A 23489-nucleotide genomic window follows, 5' to 3' on the forward strand; every position below is an offset into this window, starting at 1 on the left:
ATCTACAAGTACGATATTCTATAATAGTATTTAAAAATGCTGAATTATTTCGTGTTCATATGTTCGTTATTAGTATAAGATTAAATGCCAATAGTTATGGTTATCACATCACTATCGTGCTTATTCAGACGATGTAGCTATAAGACAACGGTTTCAACTGTATTTGCGCACCGTATAATTTACGAGATTGTTTGAAATTGGTCAAGTGGCTATAGTTTAGTGGTTGTGATTGAGTTGATCAACCGATTTCTGAAAGTGATATATTAGATCGATCTTGTGTTAGTTTAGGCTTTTGTTGATCCCTGAAATCCGGAGAGAATAATGTAAAATGATGGGCTTGACAATTTTTGAAACTGATCATGCTATGAATTATTGGATTCTATTAATGATTAATTTTTAAGGGGAAACGAATATGAATGTATCTAAAAGCTATCATCAAGTACCACTAATAGAGCAAAATGGGTTTTATATTCGAATTCAAGTATTATTAGTGACTATTGAATCTCACGACGACTAAGTTGCGTTGCCAGGTTTTAACACGGTTTTGGTTTATTTTAAGGCTTTAAGGCACAAACTAACCGGTGAGAACATGACCTTGCGTTCTTGTGTCTTCATACAATATAATTTGTAACTAATACTAAAAAAAGACAATAAAAAGTTGTACTGATGTAATTAAAGTTTTCACAATGGCAAATAACATCCATAACCAAATTCTTACTAACACAATGCCAAATGGTTTTTTTTTCATAATTATCATAAACTAAGATGAATGTCAGCTGAATTAGTCCCAGCAGCTATACGCCTATACCCATTTGTTGTTAGTGAACATTGAACTATTAGGTTTAGGATTGGTTTAGCTTTGAGCTCTATTTCTTAATCGATTTATTTTTATTTTGTTCAAACTAAACTTTAACGAAATTAGCATCTATAACCGAATAACAAACGTTTGGTTGGTTGAATTTATATAATCAATAAAACTAACGATAATATTACATTTTTATAATATAAATCTAACAGATCAGCATGGTTTCCATCTATCGCGATAAACAGGCCACACTCAACATTATATATAACTCCATATCACACAATGATCCATGCAAGTCACCACCTTCCATCACATTGACCCACAGAAGAAAAAGAGAAGAAGAAAGATTATTTTTTCTTGGGCACTTCCCAAGTTTTCTTTTTTCTTCTACGAACTTTTTTGTGGGCATTTCACAAAACCAAAAATTATATTCCTTTTTGTTTCAAAATTTGCTTTAAATTTATAAAAATGGGAAACTGTTTGAATGGAGGAAACAACGTTAAGAGAGAGGTTCAAGAAGAACAAGAAGTGAAGAAAGATAACAACAGAAAAGATCGGAAAGTGAAGATTGTTCTGAGAAGAGATGAGTTAGAGAAACTCATCCTCTTTCAGTTAAACGCCGGCGGCGACATCCAAGGCAAGGGAGAAACAACTTTGGCATCTTTCGGGGATTTTCTCAGGGAACTAGAGGCGGAGAGATTCGCAGGAGAAGCTGCAGCAAAGGCGGCTGAGGAAGAGGAAGAGTCTCGCCGGAGATGTCGCAAATGGAGGCCATCGTTGGAGAGAATTACTGAATGGCCTGAAGAAGCACTATAGTAATAATCACTTTTTAAAAATCCTTTTTAGATCATTAATTAAGGTTTTATTTAAATTTTTTTTCTAAATATGATTTTTTGTGGGGGAATTTGCATTTGCTTGTTTTTATTTCTTTTTTTTTCCGATGGATTTTTTTCACCTGAGAAATGTTCGGTTCTCGGCGTGAGATATCTTCGGTGTTTGAAACTGGCAAATGCTTAATTACCCCATAGAAAATCCAAAAAAACATGAAGTTATGTATTGCATTTTCGTCTCTCATATATAAGGTTCCGGGTGTAAATTGTCAAACACAAATAAAGTAGTAGTTTAGTATGCATCAAGTTTGCTGCTTTATAAGTTTGTAGTTATGTGATCGCAACTAATCGATTTTTATTAAGCTTACACTTACACCCTTGACCAATGTGGTTAATTAAGTCTTTTTCTGAATGTCATGAAAGTACACAAATGTATTGATAAGGTCATGCAATCGCCATTCATCAAAGTATTAATTTGCTTAGTTTTTTACTTTTATCTTTGAGAAACAAATGTGTAACTTTGTTATGTTGATTAGATATCATGAAGTTCAATAATAATCAATCATACCTATATCCTATTGTATGTTGACATTTTCACTTAATTGCAAGTAAATTCAGTTCTTATATCCACTTTTCATAATAGTTTCTTTTAAATAACAAGTATGACTGTTTTGAATGAAAAGAACACTTAGTTTCCCATATCTTCTACACAGAATAAGTAAAAAAATCTAATGTTATCCACAATCAAGATATATAGAATCAGATTATAAATTTCATATTTGAATATTCAAATCTTCCCTAGTTCATTCTTACTATAACAGTATATGACACAGCATTACAGATATAACCCTAACACTAAAGAACTTTGGTAAACAAACCCCAAAATTAAGTACTAAAAACTATTCCATCTTAGATAACCAGCTGCCATTTTCCTGTCGCTCTTTATTACAAGCAACCACAGCCACAGAGACTTGGAGCTGATGAACCGGGACGTGTGCTATCTGATCCACCACATGCTCGAAATCCAAAACACTATCGTTTTTGCATTTCCCTAGTAGCCTTTGAGCTTCCTTCTTTGTCATCTTGATCTTAATCCTCACAACCTGCTCCTTCCCTTTGACTATATGCAAACCCTCTTTCTCCTCCAGCGGCTTCTCCTCCGGTTCAAGTTCTTGATCAAGATCCAATGTCACTGGCCTCGTCGGCTCGATGATTTTATTATTTTCTAACTGAAACCTCACAACCTTACGTGGCTTTTGACCTTCTTTCTTGGCCAGTGGCTTTGCTATCTCTTCCTCTTCTTCCTCTTCGAACCTGAGGGACTTGTCAATCCTCTTGGCCCTCTGCAGGCAACGAGTCTTCTTGGTGGGTTCTACTGAAACCTCTGATGCATTCAGAGGCAACGTTATGTCTAAGTCATCCCTGTAAATTGATTTTGCTTCTAGAACGCTCTCGTATCTTTCTTGAAGTCCGTTGAAGCATCTAGATAAAGTATCCATCATTCTTTTTCTTCTTCTTCTCTATTGACAAAGGACGAGAAAGTTTGTGTGTGTTATCTTCTTGTCTTTGTGGGATTTAAAGTCTGTTTTTGTGTTTACTCAATGAATGAGAGACGAGAGTCTATATATAGACGACCAATTGAGTATGCATTGATTAAATAGACATGTATAGAGGAGTGTACTTTGGGGTAAAGAGGATGGCGTCACTTGTGGGGTATTAGAATTTATTTTGTTTTATTATGGAAAAAGTGTAAGAAGCATCTTTTACTTATCGACACAAACCCCTTTGACAGGTTCATTAGTTCACAGTCGATTGCGAGAAGTTTTAAGTTTAATTGAAGATAACTGATAAATTTTAAGAGGTTAATGGTAAACAAGAAAAGAAAGAGATATAGCTAATTGTTAATAGCAATTTGTGTGTGCATATTATATTTGTGTCTCTGTTAATGAGCTTGGAAGCAATTAAAAGAGTCATGGTCTAATGCAATTGTTGCACAAAAAAAAGGTCACTAATCAGTCAAAAGCTTTACCATGACTTTAAAGTTTTCTCTCTTAATGCGTCTGAAAATGATTTGTCACTTTAAAAAAATGATTTGTCACATTTATCCGATTTTAAATCATTATCTATCAGAAAGATCATATCATCAACCAGTGGTTCTAATTACATATATTTCCACAAACAAAAATGATGGCGTGCCACTAGGGTCATTCTATATGACATGGTCAATTACTCCATTCTGAATTAGTCTAACTAATAGAAAAAAAGAAAGAAAAACCAGTAATACTACTCTAATGTTTGTATTGATAATATCCCCACACAGCTAACAAAACCAACAAGTATGAACACATGTGTTCCTCACAGATTCTTTACGTAATTAATCAAACATTTGATTTAATAGTCGATTACGATATCGTGATAAATATAATCCGGTATGAAAATATGTCAATAATTAATATAAAGGCCGTCGACTAAAAGCATCACTAGTAAAACATATTGAGAAACTTGTATATTTTAGAAAGTTTATTACAATATGGAGTTTTATACATAGAACCGTAAAGCATTAGAGTAGAAGAAAAGAAACAAAAGGTGTTTAGTTTAGATAACGCGTTTTAAGCTTACCCGAATTTTGGGGCTTGACTAAGTCCTGATTCTATATTTTCCTATCAAACACTCATATTCCAATTGTCCCACTACATCCCCTGTATATTATTTGAGAAGCATTGCAACATTTTTTGTAGCCACATGTCATCACTAAAATGATTCTTAAAATCCTTAGAGAAACATGTTGGTTCATCTAAATATATAATAAGCTTTTTATTAAATCCCAATAAATACATTATTAATGTGCTTCATTATTTCCTTAAATAAGATTACAGAATTACCTAATATGGCTAAATTATATATGACAATTAATAATTTTGAATAATAAAGATTTGATAAAAATAAGTGTGTATTATAATTATATTTGTTTAATTTTAAGCTATTAAAATAAATTAAACAATCATAGTAACCATATAATAAAAATTAAAAAAAATATTTATATATTATATTTTGAATTTTTAAAAACGAGTATAAATTACTAAAACTGTTAAAAATTTTACATTCAAATTTTATGATCTATGATTTAAAACTTTTGTTATGACATGATACAAATAATTAAAAAATAATATAAGTTGAAAGTCTCATTTAATAAGTATCAAAAATAAAAGAAATATAAATATATGTATCATTTTAAATTAAACTATATGCCATATAAAAATACATAAATATCTTAATTTTGAAATTTACTTTGAACATTTTTTTGATAAAAAATTTGAAAAAATATTGACAACTTAATTTCTTAAAATATTATTGATTACTTAAACCATTAATCACAGTGAAAATTTTGTTATCGCTAATTTAGACTTTTTGGTATAACAGATACAAATGATAAAAAATAAATATGAGCAAAAAACATCATCTAATAAATATTAATATTAAAATATACCATATATATGTTACTATCATTTAAATTTAATTATATATCATATCAAATAGAAAAAATATTTTTTCGATTTATAAAATTTATTTATATGTTCGCACTAATTTAATTATATAAGACGTAGATAATGATTTTTTAATTATTCAATATATATTTATTATTTCTTAATATGTTCAATATATATTTATTATTTCTTAATATGCTATAAACATATAATATAGAAAATAATTTTTATATATAATGTTCATCCCGCGTTAACTTAGTATAATAATAAATATCACTATTTATCTTAGGAAAAGTATAAAACTATTTACCCCAAAATACAAATCTTATAATGTCAGTCTAAAGTATAATTGTAACATCCCGAGTTGTGATATGTGAGAAGGCTTAAGAGAATTGATTTGGCTACCTATATCACCAAAGTTGACTTACCTTTTCCGGAACACATCCTGAAAGAACTCCAGAGTTAAGCGTACTTGAGCTGGAGTAGTGGAAGGATGAGTGACCTATCGGGAAGTGATTCGCGATAGCGTGCGAATGAGGCCAAAGCATGGGAAAAGGTCGGGTGGTGATTGCAGGGTCAGTAAACAATGATTTCGAGCCTTTGGAAAATTAACGGACCGACCGTCAGACGGGATGGGGCCCACGGGCCGAGAGAGCGGGCGTGGGTGGCCCATTAGCCGTGGGCGGGTCGGAGCGTTATAATAATAGTCCATTATTTTATAGAAACACTATAAAAATTGTTTTCAATAGCTAAATTACCTATTTCTGTGATCTGTTCCCGAGTTGCATAAAAGAATAAGCTACATGAACATTGACTGGAATCGATTCCAAACATCGGAAAAAGACAAGGGCTTCTAAACAGGCCGTATGCTTGGGTGGGCCTAACCACCGTAAAAGGCCCAGGATCGTAGAAAATAGAAAACAAAGCCGAAGGTTCAACTTCAAACTTCAAGGAAGAACGGACACAGAAGAAACATACAAAATTTACAAAGTCGCCGTCAAACCTCGGTACGGAGGACGTGAAGGAAGAGCGAAAGAGATGGACAACGTAGTTCACGGGTTGAAGAGGATTCCTCGCATCAAATTCACTCAGCGTCATGTCAAACCTTCAGGTTTGAAATCATCGTTGAAACTCTATGCAGAAATATATCTATGTTTCGTCTACATTTGCACATAGCATTGAATAAAAAAATCACGCTAAATTTAAGCTTCGAATCATTTCTTGAATCATTGTACTATTTGTTATGGCAGTTTTACATGGAATATATGTTAGCATTTAAAGTTTTTAAACCTTTTTTTTTGAAATAACAGAGGGCACAAGGCAGCAGGTGGAGAATGAAGCTAATGCGTTTTTCTTCTCCAATCTCAACACTCCAAAGACTATAGGCGGGAAGGCGTCTCTGCAGCCGAAGCGCACGCCGGTTTCAAACCAAGAAATGGAAGCCATACTCGTAAGTAAGTTTTGCTGGATAATGATGATCAAAATTTTAAAATAAGTCTTTAACCATTTCAAATATTCACAGTTGGGAGGCTGCATCTGATCATTTCAAAATGATCTATTGGCGAGAATATATACTCAAGAGTCAAGATTTGGTTATTATGTAAACTCATGTCAATGACAAAATAAAACAACAACTCAATTGCAAACTCATGTTTTATTCTTTTTTTTTTTTTACATCACATGATAAAGTTTTTTTACAACCAGTCAGAGTTCTTGTAGACTAATAAACTCAAAGGTAGCGTTACATATAACATTCACATGAAAGCAAAACATCTCTCTCTTGACTTATGGTGCTGTTGTCTCCTTTTGCATCTGTTCGATAAGAGGCTCAAGAACACAAGACTTTGGATTCTTACCCGGTGGGCCTTTCTCTCTTCGTTCAAGCTCTTCAAGCCTGAACGTTATGAGACGGTCCCAGTTGCCTCCTTCGAACAACACACCAGCTTTCCCGTCAGTGATCCTCTGCACTATCCCACAGTACATGTGGTACGGACTGTTTGTGTTCTTGACTATAGCGATCATCCCCGGCATGAGAAGCGGTAGCTCCGGAGCTTTAGGCTTCTTCTCCGTAGCAACCATGGCTACAACATCGCTTCCTTGTTTCGTAGGAGGTTGTGGTGGGTTTTGTTCAATGAACGTTTTGAGCCCCTTTTCGCCACCGGGGAAACCTCCGGTGAGACCCATCATCTCTTTCTCAAAACCGTCTTCAGGTACTTTAAACGACAAGTTACTGTCGTCGCAGCTCTCTTTCTCTGTCTGGTTATCAGAAGCCTTTGATGTTTCTTTCTCTATGTTCCTGTTGAGCTCCTTCTCGATGCCTTTCTCTCCGTTGCATAGGCCTCGTCCTCCCATCACTTCCCATAGGTTGAACTTAGCCATGGCCTTTACTTTATGGACGTTTGGTTGTTGCTTTAGAGGTGGGAAAACCGATCGGTTAGGAGTTGAAAGTAGATGTGTTTGGCCGAGAAACTTGGTTCCCTGAATGATGGTTGGTATAGTGATCGAAGAAGTCGCCATTAGACAAAGAAAAGTTTTGAGGTGAAGTAAGGAAAGATAGGAAGAAGGCTTTGCTATAATGACCACATGTCATATGATTCCAGTTATTAAGATGAGATGTATCTATTTCCACTTGTTGTATCTGTTCCGGTTTATCCGTAACCGGATGGTTTTGTTTCGAATTGGAGTTATATACATTGGGCCTAATTATATTATAATGGGCCTTAATTACGAATTGGCTAAGTAATTTGTTTTTGTTTATTGAAAAGGCTGCAAGACAAGATTATAAGATAAAGCATTTATTCGGTCAACGACACTAATAATTGGCATCCCATTCTCCCAAATCATTAACACCCACTTTTTGTCATAGGCTGTTCCATTTACACATTATTATCATCACAAAATGCTTAGTTGGCAACTTCTGTCACCTAAAGATTCGATATGTAAAAAGCATAAGATTTATAAATTAAAAATTTCAGAAACATTAGTTTTCATGATTAACTACCTAGTTTATATTCGGAAGGCTTGATCAAATAACAAACGAGGTCTATTTAGTCTCAAATTATTTTGCTAATAGTATAAAGTAATGTAGAAACTGCAACAAATGCCCCCCATGTGGGTATAGCTTGCCGGTGTAACCCAAGGTTAAAAGTGTCTTTTCGAACGTGGTGTTAATGCTTAAACCCAAACTTCATCTAAACTAAAAAAAAAATTGGGTCAAAAAAACACTTTACCCTTAAGAACAGAACACAACAGTTTCGTGTTTCAACCTCTCCTTCGAATCAGGTATATAGCAAGTTATCGATCTTCTGTTATGTTTCTAATTCTCTTAAGGTGTTTTGGTATGTTTGTTTGGGTTTCTTCTTTGCTTATAGCTAGAAAACCATTCTGTAGATTTAATTGGAGCTTATCAACTTCAGAAAGGGGAATTAACAAGAGTTCCTTTTCATCTTCTTCGTTTTTGTTTTTTTTCCTGGTGAAGTGGAATTGTTAGATTTGGTATTGAACGATATAATTTTTAATCCTCAGTGAAGAATAAGAAACTCTACTTGATTAGCTTTCTTTCTTTGTGATGTCACTTGTAGATTAGATCTAATGAGAACAAAAAAAGCTTCATTCTCCAAATGTATAGTTTTGACATCTTCGTTTTGAATGCAGAAGCTTGTTTCATGGATAATGGTACTCCTAAGAAATTAAATATCTTACCTGATCACTTTACTGTTCCTAACCAAACCACGGAAGCTTCTCAAGAGGACTCTCCTTCTTCTCCATCATCTTCTCACCCCAAAGAAGATAACATTTCTTCAAGGTAACTTGTTACCACATAAGTAAATGCTATTAAAAGGTCGAGACTTTGAGCTGACATCTTTTGTTTTGAAGTAGGTCTCATAGTCAAAGCCAGTCCAGTACTCGCAGGAAACTGAAAAGAGCAGCACATATGCTGAATCTCTTCTCTCTTCGCCGTCTTCCTTGGGTTTCTGATGGTCAAGACAAGGTTCTATTCTTACTCACACCTCTCCCTTCCTTGTTTTTTTTGTTTTGTTTCATTAGACTACTTTCTCCTCATCATCATAGCTTATTGGGCAGGTAGAGCTATCAGCAGCAGAGTTAGAGTCACTTAGATCAGAACTATCTGAGTTAGAAGAAAGAGAATCTTACCTCAAAGCACAGTAAGTTGTGAGTTAATAATTACCAGTATTGTTACCTTTACCCACCCATCTTCTTTTTTGTTGCATAGGCTTGAACATGTGGATGAAGTCTTGCGCTCTGCTCGTTTATCTGGCTATCTCTTCATCCGAAGTGTAAGGAGGCTCTCTTACTCCATGAGACTCACACTAGTGTGTATTATTCTTGTTGACAATCTCTGTTTTAACATCAGCGTTGGGAAGCTCTCCCTGGTGAACCACCTCCGCTTGACGATGCAGAAGTAGATGACTGGCTCCCTAGATTCGTCGTCCTTCAAGGACCTTGTCTCTTCTTCTACTTATTATCAACTGGTAAGTTAATTTTCATTTTAAACAATCTTTTGTTTCAAATGTGAATTTATTTTTGAAACTCTCTCTTTATTTGTAGATTTGAGCCCTCAAGACTCGACATTGCTAGCGGATATCGTTGAAGTTGGTTCGTTGCCAAGCTACACGAGAGAGTTCGATGAAACTCATCACTGCTTTTATATCTTAACCCGTCAAGGTCTAAGGTTTGAGTGCTCAAGCACTTCTAAAACACAGGTCAGGTGATACACCAAATAGATATATATAATATAACATCTTTACTTTAACACACTTCTTCTTTTGTTGAGAGATCCTGAAACATGTTTAATGGCTATTTTAGGTGGATTCGTGGTTGTCGGTATTGCGACATGATTGTAGGTTTGTGCCAGAAGAAAGGTTACCAGATGGATCAAGCGAAACTGCTGGAGTGGATTGAAGATAGTTTTCATTTTTTCTATGTATATAATATGCTTCTTTTAAGATAGTTAGAATTCACGTCATTGAAAAATTCTTTTACTGAACTGGTGATTATAAACATCATGTGGCTTTGTTGTGTAGTTACTGAACTTTGAGGTGGACTCTCGGTTTGCAATAATGAAAGAGTAAAGAAAGAGTACCAACAACTATGGGCTAGAGCCAGAAGATTTTACTTACTAAAAAAACCACAAAGCTTTTATAGATTTATATATTCTTGTCAAAGCACTAATGCAGTTCTTTGTGAATATTTGGCTTACTTTCGTATCTTGAAAATGTATCTAAGAGAAAAAATATATATAGTTCCATTCGTTTGTTTAACTGAAACTAATGTCACATCTTTACGTTGGTTAATATAATTATGTTAGGCACCAGTTCTCAAAGTTGGGGGTGTAGCTCATATGGTAGAGCGCTCGCTTCGCATGCGAGAGGCACGGGGTTCGATTCCCCGCACCTCCATTTCATTTGTTTTGGCACTTCCTCTAATTTCTATACGTTTTATTGTTTTAGTGGGCCTCACTCAGTTAATTGAGGCGAAAGAAACTGGGAGCTTCTTCTCTCTTTCCCTTTGCCTCTGCTAATCTCCACTTTTCGTCCTTTCCTGAGATGGAAAGTAATTACGTAAGGAAGTAATAAAATACACTACTGGTTAACTAAAATAGCAAACAAAATATTTACGTTTCGTTGTGTTCATTACACATAAAAATATCATAAATATTCTGGTGGCTAAAGACTTTGTTACTTTGTAAGGCTGTATCTACGTACGGCCATCTTCTTCATTGAATAAAGGAGAGTATTCAAAGTAAATCACAGAACATTTGAAATAACATTAGTTGCCCATTAAATCTTTATAAATATTATGGTCCCGGGCCCTAAGCTAAGTACCATCGAGAAGCGGCTAAAGACTTCAACCTAACTCCATTAGCTTTAATTTACCGTCACGATCATTTACTTGTCCAAAGAACAAACTGCTCTTTTGTTTTTAGTTTGACTTGATCGACTTTGTTTACGGATTTGACTCAATATATTGTTGGTCGATCCCATAATAATATAACATACACCTCCTTTCCAATATAAGGTTCTATATTGATTTTTTGGGGACTGCTTCAAAACCAAATAATATTTGATAATTCGGAACGTCACTCAATTTGACAAGAGATGCTGTGGAAATGAGCCACACAAATCAAACTTCTCCACTAGAGGCAGAGCTATTGTTAGCTAACAAATCAACAAGCACTTATGACTTATCCCTTAAATGTCTCCTGGTCCAATAAGAAAAAGACATCCATATGTTCTTGCTAGTTTTTTTTTGGACTGCAAACGGCTGTTCTAGCTAGCCTATCCCTATGCTTCCACGTTATATTACCAAATTCTGGCTCATTTAGCAAATACTATAACTATAAGTCTATAATGTAGTTTATTTTCATATAATAAAAGGTTTCAACCTAACTAACATTTAAGTAAATATACAGTCAAAACTCAAAATTGCTAAATGAGCCAGAATTTCATTTATAGTTAACTAACAGTTAACTAACATTTCTCTCTCTAGACTAAGAGCATGATTATCGGGATTGCTTAGGTAGGGTGCTTAAATTATTTTTGATTTAAAAAAAAAGAAAATTACCGTTTAAATGAAGAATCGCTGCTTAATTAGGAAGAGGAAGAACCAGCGCTTATGAGACACGCGTCAGACACAGGAGTCTCCTCCTCTCTCTCATCTCTATCTCTCTCCCATGAAATTAGATGGCTTTAATTCCAAAACGTGTGATTGATCTCAAACGGATGATTCGATCTGGTACACTCCATGTTTAGAACAACAAGGAGTTTTGGAATCACTCCCAACATCTTCACTTGTAATCTCCTCGTGAAAGCTTTGTGTAAGAAGAACGATGTGGAGAGTGCCTACAAGGTGCTCGACGGAATTCCCGAGATGGGTCTGGTGCCGAATCTGGTGACGTACACGACTATTCTTCTTTAAGGTTGTAGCTTTGTTGGTTCTTGTTTTTTTTAAGGTTGTAGTTTGTACTTATCTTCTTGGTTTTAAAAGGTTGTAGCTTTGTTGGTTCTTGTTTTCTCACTCTGCAGCCCTAAATTTTGTTGTGTTATCAGAGGCTCTGCGCATTTATCCATCTGTTGTAGCAGTCGGGGTGGCTGTAGATAATGTCATATGTTCTTGTTATGGTTCTGCGCATATGCTTGATTGCTTGTGTCTTATGCTTATTTTTTTTAATCAATTATGCTTGTGTCTATGTCTCTTCTGTATCTTCTTCTTATGTTTATATAATCTTTACACTCCACTTGTAACAACACAAAACTCATCTTCACTCTCCACTTTTTAAGAACTTCAAAATAAAAACCTTGCATTGGAGGCAAAAAATTAGAAGGCTCTTAAATAAAGTGCTTAACACATGTTTATTAGTAAAAAAATGATTAAAATATCCATTAGGGTTGCTAGGGATAATGGTGCTCTAACATTTAAGTAAATATACAGTCAAAACCTTTAATATGTCAAACTAACATTTAAGTAAATATAATATTAGTTAGGTTGAAACCTTATATTTATAGTATTAAGGTTTCAACCTAACTATAAGTCTATAATGTAGTTTCTTTTCATTTAGCAAATTCTATAACTATAAGTCTATACCTATATGCCTTGATTTCTTAGAACATATATTCACGAGACATGTATGAGAAGTATAACTGAAAACAGAAAAGGTGTTAAAGAAAATAATACACGTTTCGTGGATGACTCAAGCAGTCATACAGAAAGTTCTCAATTACTAGTGGAGTTGATGTCAACGGTGCCACCGATCTGTATGTTAATTATGATCAAGTTTGGATTTGTATTTTCTTATTAATAATCCAATGTATTCCCCATTCATGCAAAAATATGCATCCACTAGTAACTTTTTTTCTTAGTTAAAATGTATTTTATTGATTCTTGAAAAAGGTCGTATCATCATCGTATGTTATATTATGCATGGTTGATGTTACGAGTTTTCAAGGTTCCTAAGACAAATGTTGTAGTATAAATGATTGTCAAACCAGTTCTGAGAGATATCAAAGCACCGAGAATGCAAGTACTCACTTAATCTAAGTGCAACCAATGATTTATATGGGTTTTAAACTACTACTAATACTAGAAAGCAATAACAGAATGATACTTTCTTGACTAAGGGAAAAGAGAACTCATGGGCATAGGGATTAGACTTTGGGTGATCAAGTATCGAACTAAGGATGGCAAATGATCAATCAAACTATCAACCTTAAGCCTAGACACAATTCTAAGCAAGCTCTATGTCTAGATGAATGCTCATTTGCTAACATATCTCAAACATCAAATGTCTTTGGTTGAATAATATGAAAGCAATCATTACTAACAAGTCTATTAGCTATCTTAGCACCTTTAACAACAAATGTCTTTGGCAAAGTATACTAAAAGTCTAGGAGAGTTGTCTCAGGCATTTCATCAAACACCTTTTGGGTGGGAAATGCCTATTGATCAACTTTTGAGTGGCCAACTCAGAAGATGCATTATGAATACTCTACTAGCAAGGAACAAGAATGATCTACACTAAAACATCCTAGAACTAACCTAATCACCCTTGATCTCCCTAACCCATGAATTCAAAAGGTGATTACTCACTAATCTCCATGATTCCTCTTAAACCCATATTGGATTTCAGATTAATCATGTAGAGAAATAGATAAGAAATCAACAAGAACACAAGATGAAAGCAATGAAATCTCAATCAAAAGAGGTTTTTTATTAGTTTTTTCTCTAGAAAAGGAGATTATCTTGCCTCTCATGGCTTACCAAAGTACTTAACTTAGGTTTAGAAAGTGTAAAAACATCAAAACAAATGACCAAAAGGCCCCTGAAATAACATAAAAATCGTCCAAGCAAAACATGCAGAGTGACCTAGCATAGTCGCTCCAGGAGGTCACTCCCGACGCGTTTTTTTTGTGTCTCGACGCGTCAAAACGCGAGTGACTTGAGCTGGTCGCTCTGGCTGGTCGCTCTGGCTGGGAGTGACTTGAGGTAGTCGCTCTGGACTGGTCGCTCTGGCTGGGAGCGACCTCGGTAGGTCGCTCTGAGAGGTCACTCTGCGATGCTCGACCAGGATAGATATGCCTCTAGTAAATTGACCATAACTCCTTCATTACATCTCTAAATGACTTGAAACCACTTCCATTAGAAATCTAACTCAATTTGATGTGTCTCCACAAAATCTTAGCAACAGAAGATTTCTCTAAAGGCTCCATCCATGCTCATCTTTCAACCCCTTTTGGATCACAATGCTCCCAAACATCTCAAATCACTTCATGGCACACTCCAGCACCTAATAAGGACAATGAATGCAAAATGCAACCTAGACATGGCTAAATCCTAATCTATATGATGAAAATGCTCATGGATGAATGGATAAAACAATGTAAATATGCAAGATATCAACTCCCCCAAACTTGTTCTTTTACTTGTCCACAAGTGAACTTTCTAGAACTCATAGGGAGAGAGGTTGAAGGTGGGAGCACATAGCCAAAAGAAACACAACTAGCACACTCTCTTATTACACTCTAGCTTCTCTAGGCCTATCTTAACTCTTTTTGCTCTTACACTCATCATCAAGCATCCACACATTCAAATCAACCAACTCTCACATTCATTAAGCACAAAACATCAGGTGAATTCTTGCAAATGGTCAGTTGGTCCAAGTCATTTGGTTGGGTAAGGGAAGGCTTTTATTCAAGTGATTCAAGAGGTTCAAAACATATGATCTTTAAGGTGGTTTACTCTCGAAACAAGTAGCCTTGACATTGCACATAATATATCTAAGAAATGGATCAACTCATGCATACAATGCTCAATCTCCATTGTTCTACCCTTTTCCCAAACATACAATTACACAATCATTCCCAAATGTCAAACCCAACTCACATCTCTCACCAAAAGATCCTAAGAACTTTAACTCCTTCTCTTTGAAATCTACAAGGGATTTTCTACAACCTCAAAATATTTCTTAGCTCCTAACAACTTTGCTGCCCCCTTTTTCTTTCTTTTCTCCTTTTTTTTTTCTTTTCTTTTTCTTATTTTGTTTTTTTTTCTTCTTTTTTTTTTAGGTGGGAGCCAAAACTTTCATAACATGAGCTAGAGGTTTATCTACTTATCCCAATAAGACAATTCACTTAAACACAAAGAGTCATTTCTTTTCCTTTTTCATTGCTCCCAAATCATAATCACAACACTCACCCCCCACCTATAGCTAGACAATAGAGTGCCCAATCTAGCAAGAATGAAGATCAAGCATTGTCGTTCCCGATACTCTCAACATTATGCACATGTAAGACTTTCCGAAAAAGGTCTCACTCATCAAACAATGAAAGCTTAAAAGGAGGGAAGGGTTTTGGGAGTGGTCTACCACTAGAGTGGTCTACCACTAGAGTTTGTCAAAATAAGATTGGCATAAAGGATGTGACAACTCAAGTGTGTATAGCCATGACTCAGTACACAAGGGACCATGAGCAAGAAGCATTAAGTTCGTTCAGTTCAAATAAGGTTGTAGTTGGCTTCAAAGACTGAGTTTCAGCAATCAACAAGTTTCAGGAAGAGTTTTCAAGGCTCGAAACATACAAGTCTTTTTGAGAGGTGCAAAAGCTACTCAGGTGCAACCTAGTATTCTTTACAAGGCATTTAAAATCATTGCTCCCAATGCAAGTGAATGCAACCTATATGCTCTAGACTCTCATAGAAATGCAAATGATGCAAACTAAATGATTGATTTTTTTTTATATGCAAATAGGTATGCAATGCATGACTCAATGAAACAACATCAAAGCAAACATGATCAAATACTTGGTACCTCCCCCAAACTTGAGTTACACAGTCTCTGTGTTGTCAAGTAGAGAGAGAGATACCGAAAAGAAGACTAATATGCAAAAATAAAATGGTATATACAGGGGAGTGTGGTGGGTTACCTTCTATGGGGAATGAGTAGAGGGAGATGATCCCTCCTCGTCGTCCTCAGGTGGTAACTCTTCAAGGTGCTCATCAGCAGGAGTGTCCATCTCTTCAATGTAGAAGGCTTGCCCGAACACAGTTGGTTTCCTCATTTTCCTCTTGATATCAAAGTGGAGGATGTTCTCTTTACCCAAATGGAGATCAATCGTGTCTTCCTTCACATTAACAATAGCTCCTGCTGTAGCTAAGAATGGTCTTCCTAGAATCAATGGATCTTGAGCCTCCTCACCCATCTCAAGCACCACAAAATCTGTAGGTATCTCATACCTTCCAATCTTCACAGGGAGGTCCTCTAAGATGCCCACATGGTACTTCACTGAACGATCAGCTAACACCAGAGAGAGTCTACACTTCTTGTACTGGGTGAATCCAAGCTTCTTTGCAACAGACAAAGGCATCAAGCTGACACTAGCTCCCAAATCGCAGAGACATTTCTCAAATACCATAGGTCCAAGAGCACAAGGTAGTGTGAAGCATCCTGGATCTTCTAACTTCTCTGGAACATCAAGCCTCTGGATGATGGCACTGCACTCATGGGTAAGAATCATCATGCCTTCCATCTCCTTCTTCTTTGCAGCTACAACATCTTTCAGGAACTTGCTGTATTGAGGAATCAACATGAAAGCATCAATGATGGGCATTGCAACCTGAGCTTCACTCATTTGCTTCTCAAACAGAGCCTTGTACTTCTCTAGCAGCTGCCTCTTGAATCTACCTGGGAATGGAAGCTTGGGTTCATAGGGAGGAGGAACAAAAGAACTTTCACTTGCTGGAGTAACAACTTCACCCTCTTGTATTGTTTTCTTCTCTTCTCCAACCTTTCCTTTACCTTTAGCTTCCATAATCTTCTCCAAAATCTCATCATTGATCTTCTCATCAACAATTACCACATCATCATCTAAGTTGATGCCCACCTCCTCACCTAGTTTCTCAGCATCCTTGGTGAGGGTTCTAGGAGGTAACTGCTTACCACTCCTAAGGGTGATAGCTTTGGCCTCCTTGGGATTTTGGTCAGATTTTCCAGGTAGAGATCCTTGCTGGCGATTCTGGTGAGTGTTCATGGAAGCAAACTGATTCTCTAAATTCTTGACTGTAGAAACAAGGTGTGAGAATTTGTTGTTGAGCTCATTGTAGCTCCCATCTATCTTGGAATGAAGGTTCTTCAACTCATAACCAACATGCTTCTCACTTCTAGTCTGAGACTCCAAGATTTGTTTCAGTAAGGTATCAGTGCTGCTCTCTTGAGGAGCAGAGGAACCAGACGAGGGGTTTTGCTGAGGCTGATAGCTGCCTTGCTGGTTGTTTCTTGGCGGATAGCTACTCTGTTGGTTGTTTGGATAAGATTTCTGTTGGTAGTTGTTGTACTGAAAGTTGGGCTCCTTTTTGTACCATCTACCATTGTTGTTAATGAAACACAACTCCTCTTGACCTTCCAAACCCTCAACCTCATTGACAGCAAGTGGATCTTCCTGCTTGGAGTTACCAACAAACTTCAACTGCTCTTGGGTGGCTTTTTCAGCAATGAGTAGGTCGATCTTGTCTTCCAAAGCTTTGATCTCTTTCCTCGTCTGCTTATCATCTGTTCTACCGCCTCTGTCGTGGTCTCCACTGTAGACTGCATCACTCTTTACCATGTTGTCAACCAGCTCTTCTGCATCCTCCTCAGTTCTCCCCAAGAAGAACCCATTGCTAGCTGTATCCAGTCTGGCTCTGTACTTAGGAAGAGCACCACGGTAGAATGTGCTCAGCAAGCTCTCCTTAGAAAAGCCATGGTGTGGGTATTGAGCTTGGTAGCCCTTGAATATCTCCCAAGCTTCACTGAAGCCTTCCAAGTTCTTCTGTTGAAAGTTGGAAATCTCGTTTCTCAGCTTAGCAGTTCTTGAAGTAGAGAAGAACTTCTCCAAGAATGCTTTCTTGCAGTCATCCGAAGTGGTGATAGAGTCACTGGGTAGAGACTTCTCCCACTGACGTGCCTTATCCCCCAAAGAGAAAGGAAATAGCTTGAGTTTTAAGGCATCTTCGGACACACCATTGGTTTTTGACAACCCACAGTAGCTGTCGAACCTGTCCAAGTGATCAAATGGATCCTCTAGAGCCAAGCCATGATACTTGTTGTTCTCAATCACATTGAGGAGTCCTGATTTGATCTCAAAGTTGTTGGCTGCTACAGCTGGTGCTCGGATTCCCAATCTATGACCATGAATGTTGGGGCGGTCATAAGTGCCAATGGGTCGAGCTGCTCGCTGTTGGTTTGGTGGAACGTTGTTAGCTCCACTGGCGGCAGCATCATCCTGAGGTATGTCTCCCATATCAGTATCCAATCTCTGCAAGTGAGCCTGTTGCTTTTCTTCTCTTCTCTTTCTAGCACACTCTCTCTCTAAAGCTCTAATGTCTGCAGCTCTTGGAACTAGGTTTGATGGACCCCTGCTCCTCAAGTTCATACACCTGTAGATTAAAGGGAGGTGAAGAAAGAGAATCAGTAACAAAAGAAAATAAAAATGACTTAGTCTCAAGCAAGTGACTAAATCTCAATGTTTAAATCTACTCAGATCCCCGGCAACGGCGCCAATTTGATGTTAGGAGTTTTCAAGGCTTCTAAGACAAATGTTGTAGTATAAATGATTGTCGAACCAGTTCTGAGGGATATCAAAGCACCGAGAATGCAAGTACTCACTTAATCAAAGTGCAACCAATGATTTATATGGGTTTTAAACTACTACTAATACTAGAAAGCAATAACAGAATGATACTTTCTTGACTAAGGGAAAAGAGAACTCATGGGCATAGGGATTAGACTTTGGGTGATCAAGTATCGAACTAAGGATGGCAAATGATCAATCAAACTATCAACCTTAAGCCTAGACACAATTCTAAGCAAGCTCTATGTCTAGATGAATGCTCATTTGCTAACATATCTCAAACATCAAATGTCTTTGGTTGAATAATATGAAAGCAATCATTACTAACAAGTCTATTAGCTATCTTAGCACCTTTAACAACAAATGTCTTTGGCAAAGTATACTAAAAGTCTAGGAGAGTTGTCTCAGGCATTTCATCAAACACCTTTTGGGTGGGAAATGCCTATTGATCAACTTTTGAGTGGCCAACTCAGAAGATGCATTATGAATACTCTACTAGCAAGGAACAAGAATGATCTACACTAAAACATCCTAGAACTAACCTAATCACCCTTGATCTCCCTAACCCATGAATTCAAAAGGTGATTACTCACTAATCTCCATGATTCCTCTTAAACCCATATTGGATTTCAGATTAATCATGTAGAGAAATAGATAAGAAATCAACAAGAACACAAGATGAAAGCAATGAAATCTCAATCAAAAGAGGTTTTTTATTAGTTTTTCTCTAGAAAAAGAGATTATCTTGCCTCCCATGGCTTACCAAAGTACTTAACTTAGGTTTAGAAAGTGTAAAAACATCAAAACAAATGACCAAAAGGCCTCTGAAATAACATAAAAATCGTCCAAGCAAAACACGCAGAGTGACCTAGCATAGTCGCTCCAGGAGGTCACTCCCGACGCGTTTTTTTGTGTCTCGACGCGTCAAAACGCGAGTGACTTGAGCTGGTCGCTCTGGCTGGTCGCTCTGGCTGGTCGCTCTGGCTGGGAGTGACTTGAGGTAGTCGCTCTGGACTGGTCGCTCTGGCTGGGAGCGACCTCGGTAGGTCGCTCTGAGAGGTCACTCTGCGATGCTCGACTAGGATGGATATGCCTCTAGTAAATTGATCATAACTCCTTCATTACATCTCCAAATGACTTGAAACCACTTCCATTAGAAAGCTGACTCAATTTGCTGTGTCTCCACAAAATCTTAGCAACAGAAGATTTCTCTAAAGGCTCCATCCATGCTCATCTTTCACCCCCTTTTGGATCACAGTGCTCCCAAACATCTCAAATCACTCCATGACACACTCCAGCACCTAATAAGGACAATGAATGCAAAATGCAACCTAGACATGGCTAAATCCTAATCTATATGATGAAAATGCTCATGGATGAATGGATAAAACAATGTAAATATGCAAGATATCAATGGTTCCAATAGTATGTTGCCACTTCTTTACGAAGTTGAAACTGTGTGTTGTCTCTGTTTTTGTAGTATGTATGTGTGAAGAGAAAGGTTGATTCATATAGCGTTAAAGTTGAGAGAGAAATTTAATTATACTTCAGTTATACCTAAAGTAGAAACAATCCTTGAATGCTTAACCTATAGTTAGTACCCAAATTCTCGTAACTCTTTATCAAAAAAAAAAAATTCTCGTAACCCCGATTTTTTCTGTTAAAATATATGTTCTATACCTTGCAGAACAACCACGAATAATTACAAATCAAGTAAATTTGGAAAATGAATCCAAAATACATACGCATTATCTTTTTATGTAAAAAGGATATTCTCATAATCTAAAATAAATCTACTCTCAGTGTAAACTATTAAATGTATCAAAATCCAAATAAATATATCCTCCTCGTTACATCCAAATTTATATCCATTAATCTTGTGTCGAACTAGTAAACCAATAAATTTATATCCAAATTCTCAAAAAAAAACTAATAAATTACATTTATCCAAATTAAAAGAAAAAAATCCATTAACAATAACGTCAAAGGTAATTTAGGCAATTAAAAGCAATCCGGTATATTCGCACCGATATCATATTCTGCCACGTTCCATATTTCTCTCTCTAGAAACGTATAAGAATCTTTAAGTAAATATACAGTCAAAACTCAAAATATCTCCATCACCGCTCTATAAAACCCCTTTTGCTCTCCGTCGCAATAAGAAAACGCTCTCACGAATTTTCATATCTTTTCTGAATTAAGATTATTTACTTCTGTTAACGATGGCAAAGAATATTCTGGTCACCGGCGGCTCTGGCTACATCGGAAGTCATACTGTGCTTCAACTGCTTAACGGTGGTTACTCCGCCGTCGTTGTTGACAACCTCGACAATTCCTCTGCTGTTTCTCTCGAACGCGTTAAGAAACTCGCCGGCCAAAACGGAGACCGCCTCTCCTTCCACCAGGTTTCTTTCGTCCCCCTTCTCTCTCCGTGGAATTAATTTGTTTTTTGCGTGTTAGGTTTTTGGAAACGTGTACGTCAAGAATTTTTTCAATAAAAAGTTTTGTGATAACAGGTCATTTTTCGATGATTGTGTGTGATTCCAGGGTTCTAGTTAACTTTATGCCCCTAACACCATGTGGCTAATCTTTATGTGTTTATACATATAAATATCATCAGAATAAAGCATCGATGCCATGTGCAACAGGATACTATAATACTATATGATCCCAAGTTCTATATTTATTTATATATTTTTGATCTGTTAGATTCTTTTATCATGCTTTAATACCTAAAATGTTATTTAAATATGCGCCTGCCATTTCTGAAGTACATAATGTCTTGGGGTTAATTTTAGTTTCTTAAAATTCTTGTGTTTGTTTTCTTACATGCAGGTGGATCTCCGAGACAGACCTGCGCTTGAGAAGATTTTCTCAGAAACTAAGTATGATTGAAAATTTTAAAATAAAACCTTTTTTTTAAGAATCTTTAAGACTACAAATGATTAGTATGTTCATATAATTGGTTTGATGGAATTATTATTAACAGGTTTGATGCAGTGATACACTTTGCTGGACTTAAAGCAGTAGGTGAGAGTGTGGAGAAGCCTTTGCTTTATTATAATAATAACATTGTTGGCACTATTACTCTGTTGGAGGTTATGGCTCAATACGGCTGCAAAAATGTAAATCATTCTTCCTCTCCACCACATGGATTCACTCTTTTTGTATTTTTTTTTATTTTTGTATTAGTTTGATCTCATGATTAGCTTTTGCTACTCTGTTTTCCAGCTTGTATTTTCATCCTCAGCTACTGTCTATGGTTGGCCAAAAGAGGTTCCTTGCACTGAGGAGTCCCCAATTTCTGCAACCAACCCATATGGCCGTACTAAGGTAGTAACTTAATTTACCATAGTCCACCTTTGTGGTAGTGATAATGATAATCAGGGAAAAATAATTTGACTGAGGGTTTTTATTTGGTGTTGCTGTGTAAAAGCTTTTCATTGAAGAGATTTGCCGGGATGTACATCGCTCGGACCCTGAATGGAAGATCATATTGCTTAGATACTTCAACCCTGTTGGTGCACATCCTAGTGGCTACATTGGTGAAGATCCTCTTGGAATTCCAAACAATCTCATGCCTTATATCCAACAAGTTGCGGTTGGTCGGAGACCTCACCTCACCGTCTTTGGAACCGACTACAAGACAAAGGATGGTACAGGGGTATGTGTATGTCTTATTGAATGTCTCTGGTAGACAAGAATTGTTTGACTGTTAGTTATTACATTACAGTCTCATGTGGTGTTGAAATGTAAAGTACGTGAGGCAAATTAGTGATTCATCTTAACATTATTTTGTCCATATATTTGTTTCAGGTTAGAGATTATATTCATGTCATTGATTTAGCAGATGGACATATAGCTGCTCTGCGCAAGCTAGATGATCTCAAAATCAGTAAGGACTATCTCTTAAACTCTTGTTTGTTTCTCCTCTCATAATGTTTTGCCATTGAATCCAAAGCTTAATTATTGGAAAAAAATTGTCAGGTTGTGAGGTTTACAACCTTGGAACGGGTAATGGAACATCGGTCCTCGAAATGGTTGCTGCCTTTGAGAAGGCATCCGGAAAGGTAAACCATTGATTGGTTTGTTTACATAGAACAATGCTCTAACCAAAAGATCATTGGTTTTAATATTTTTGATTATTTCCGATTAGAAAATCCCGTTGGTGATGGCCGGAAGACGTCCTGGAGACGCTGAGATTGTTTACGCCTCAACAGAGAAAGCAGAACGCGAGCTAAACTGGAAGTAAGTTTTTTTTGTTTTCTCTACAGAGTACATGAACTGACACTGTTTTAGTAAAATAAAAATGCACACCCAACATTTGAATCTAATTATTATCTTTGTTTGGTACGGTATGAATGCAGGGCTAAGTATGGGATCGAAGAGATGTGTAGGGATCTATGGAACTGGGCCAGCAATAATCCTTACGGCTACGACTCCTCCAATGGCTCCTCTTAACTCTCGTTTTTTTTCTTGCATTATTTATTTTTATAATCATATGAAAAATGCTGATCAAGAACCCAAATTTTAGAAGCAAGTGGGGAAATACGTGTATCACTAATTTTGATCATAGCTACTCTTTGAATTTTTTTTATATTTAAATCTCATTCTTTTTTAGTTCCCTGAAAGTCGTCTTCATTACTCCAGTTCTACAAGTTCTGTTACTGTAAACATGTAAAGGGAATGATGAATCTCATTATATCTTTATCTTATTAATTAATCAACACATTTCGGTTTTCTTTTTCAT

General features: G+C 36.4%; 6 protein-coding genes and 2 non-coding genes across 18 annotated transcripts in view; 6 read left to right on the forward strand and 2 right to left on the reverse strand.

Annotated features, from left to right (window-relative positions):
* The window catches only part of LOC103861441, a 6413-nt gene extending 6319 nt beyond the window's left edge, over positions 1–94 (forward strand). The window contains exon 4 of the mRNA XM_033287416.1: positions 74–94. Within this exon, the coding sequence (XP_033143307.1) occupies positions 74–94 (21 nt within the window). The remainder of the gene's footprint in view (positions 1–73) is intronic.
* Positions 34–1937, forward strand: LOC103861442. Its single transcript, XM_009139147.3, has one exon. It carries the CDS (start codon positions 1274–1276, stop codon positions 1619–1621), a length of 348 nt encoding a protein of 115 aa, XP_009137395.1. The 5' UTR covers positions 34–1273; the 3' UTR covers positions 1622–1937.
* A 385-nt stretch (positions 1938–2322) lies between these two features.
* Positions 2323–4411, reverse strand: LOC103861443. Its single transcript, XM_009139148.3, has one exon. The coding sequence runs from the start codon at positions 3135–3137 to the stop codon at positions 2535–2537; it is 603 nt and encodes a 200-aa protein (XP_009137396.1). The 5' UTR covers positions 3138–4411; the 3' UTR covers positions 2323–2534.
* Positions 4412–6737: 2326 nt separating this feature from the next.
* LOC103861444 (NAD(P)H-quinone oxidoreductase subunit S, chloroplastic) lies at positions 6738–7722 on the reverse strand. Its single transcript, XM_009139149.3, has one exon. It carries the CDS (start codon positions 7635–7637, stop codon positions 6906–6908), a length of 732 nt encoding a protein of 243 aa, XP_009137397.1. The 5' UTR covers positions 7638–7722; the 3' UTR covers positions 6738–6905.
* Positions 7723–7945: 223 nt separating this feature from the next.
* Positions 7946–18774, forward strand: LOC103861447. Of its 11 annotated transcripts, none has more exons than XM_033288046.1 (9): positions 7946–8402; positions 8775–8925; positions 8997–9111; positions 9204–9286; positions 9355–9418; positions 9496–9613; positions 9690–9844; positions 9948–10009; positions 18672–18774. In XM_033288046.1, exons 2-9 carry the CDS (start codon positions 8786–8788, stop codon positions 18697–18699), a joined length of 765 nt encoding a protein of 254 aa, XP_033143937.1. In that variant the 5' UTR covers positions 7946–8402; positions 8775–8785; the 3' UTR covers positions 18700–18774. The 11 variants fall into 11 exon arrangements, with proteins under 11 accessions (XP_033143937.1, XP_033143936.1, XP_018513255.1 ...); XM_033288045.1 differs by having other exon boundaries at positions 9690–9849; positions 18672–18752; XM_018657739.2 differs by lacking the exon at positions 18672–18774 and having other exon boundaries at positions 7946–8408; positions 8773–8925; positions 9690–9849; positions 9948–12260.
* TRNAA-CGC lies at positions 10468–10540 on the forward strand. Its single transcript has one exon. It is a non-coding gene; the product is annotated as a tRNA-Ala (tRNA).
* Positions 17865–17971, forward strand: LOC117133132. Its single transcript, XR_004456973.1, has one exon. It is a non-coding gene; the product is annotated as a small nucleolar RNA R71 (small nucleolar RNA).
* Positions 18775–19265: 491 nt separating the features above from the next.
* Positions 19266–23337, forward strand: LOC103861448 (UDP-glucose 4-epimerase 2). The gene is made up of 9 exons (XM_009139157.3): positions 19266–21144; positions 21575–21624; positions 21729–21864; positions 21971–22072; positions 22176–22403; positions 22556–22634; positions 22727–22809; positions 22896–22987; positions 23107–23337. The coding sequence occupies exons 1-9, from the start codon at positions 20962–20964 to the stop codon at positions 23198–23200; spliced, it is 1047 nt and encodes a 348-aa protein (XP_009137405.1). The 5' UTR covers positions 19266–20961; the 3' UTR covers positions 23201–23337.
* The last annotated feature ends 152 nt before the right edge of the window (positions 23338–23489 follow it).

The sequence above is a fragment of the Brassica rapa genome, chromosome A03, assembly GCF_000309985.2.
Source record: "Brassica rapa cultivar Chiifu-401-42 chromosome A03, CAAS_Brap_v3.01, whole genome shotgun sequence".
Lineage (NCBI taxonomy): Eukaryota > Viridiplantae > Streptophyta > Magnoliopsida > Brassicales > Brassicaceae > Brassica > Brassica rapa.

Bases quoted from the DNA above. Each gene is read 5' to 3' on its own strand.
- LOC103861442 (XM_009139147.3), top strand. From the start codon at position 1,274: ATGGGAAACTGTTTGAATGGAGGAAACAACGTTAAGAGAGAGGTTCAA.
- LOC103861443 (XM_009139148.3), bottom strand. From the start codon at position 3,137: ATGATGGATACTTTATCTAGATGCTTCAACGGACTTCAAGAAAGATAC.
- LOC103861444 (XM_009139149.3), bottom strand. From the start codon at position 7,637: ATGGCGACTTCTTCGATCACTATACCAACCATCATTCAGGGAACCAAG.
- LOC103861447 (XM_018657739.2), top strand. From the start codon at position 8,786: ATGGATAATGGTACTCCTAAGAAATTAAATATCTTACCTGATCACTTT. The intron at 8,926-8,996 runs GTAACTTGTTAC...TTTGTTTTGAAG, and splicing joins GAAGATAACATTTCTTCAAG to TAGGTCTCATAGTCAAAGCC. The intron at 9,287-9,354 runs GTAAGTTGTGAG...TTTGTTGCATAG, and splicing joins GAATCTTACCTCAAAGCACA to GCTTGAACATGTGGATGAAG.
- LOC103861448 (XM_009139157.3), top strand. From the start codon at position 20,962: ATGGCAAAGAATATTCTGGTCACCGGCGGCTCTGGCTACATCGGAAGT. The intron at 21,625-21,728 runs GTATGATTGAAA...TATTATTAACAG, and splicing joins AAGATTTTCTCAGAAACTAA to GTTTGATGCAGTGATACACT. The intron at 22,635-22,726 runs GTAAGGACTATC...AAAAATTGTCAG, and splicing joins GCTAGATGATCTCAAAATCA to GTTGTGAGGTTTACAACCTT.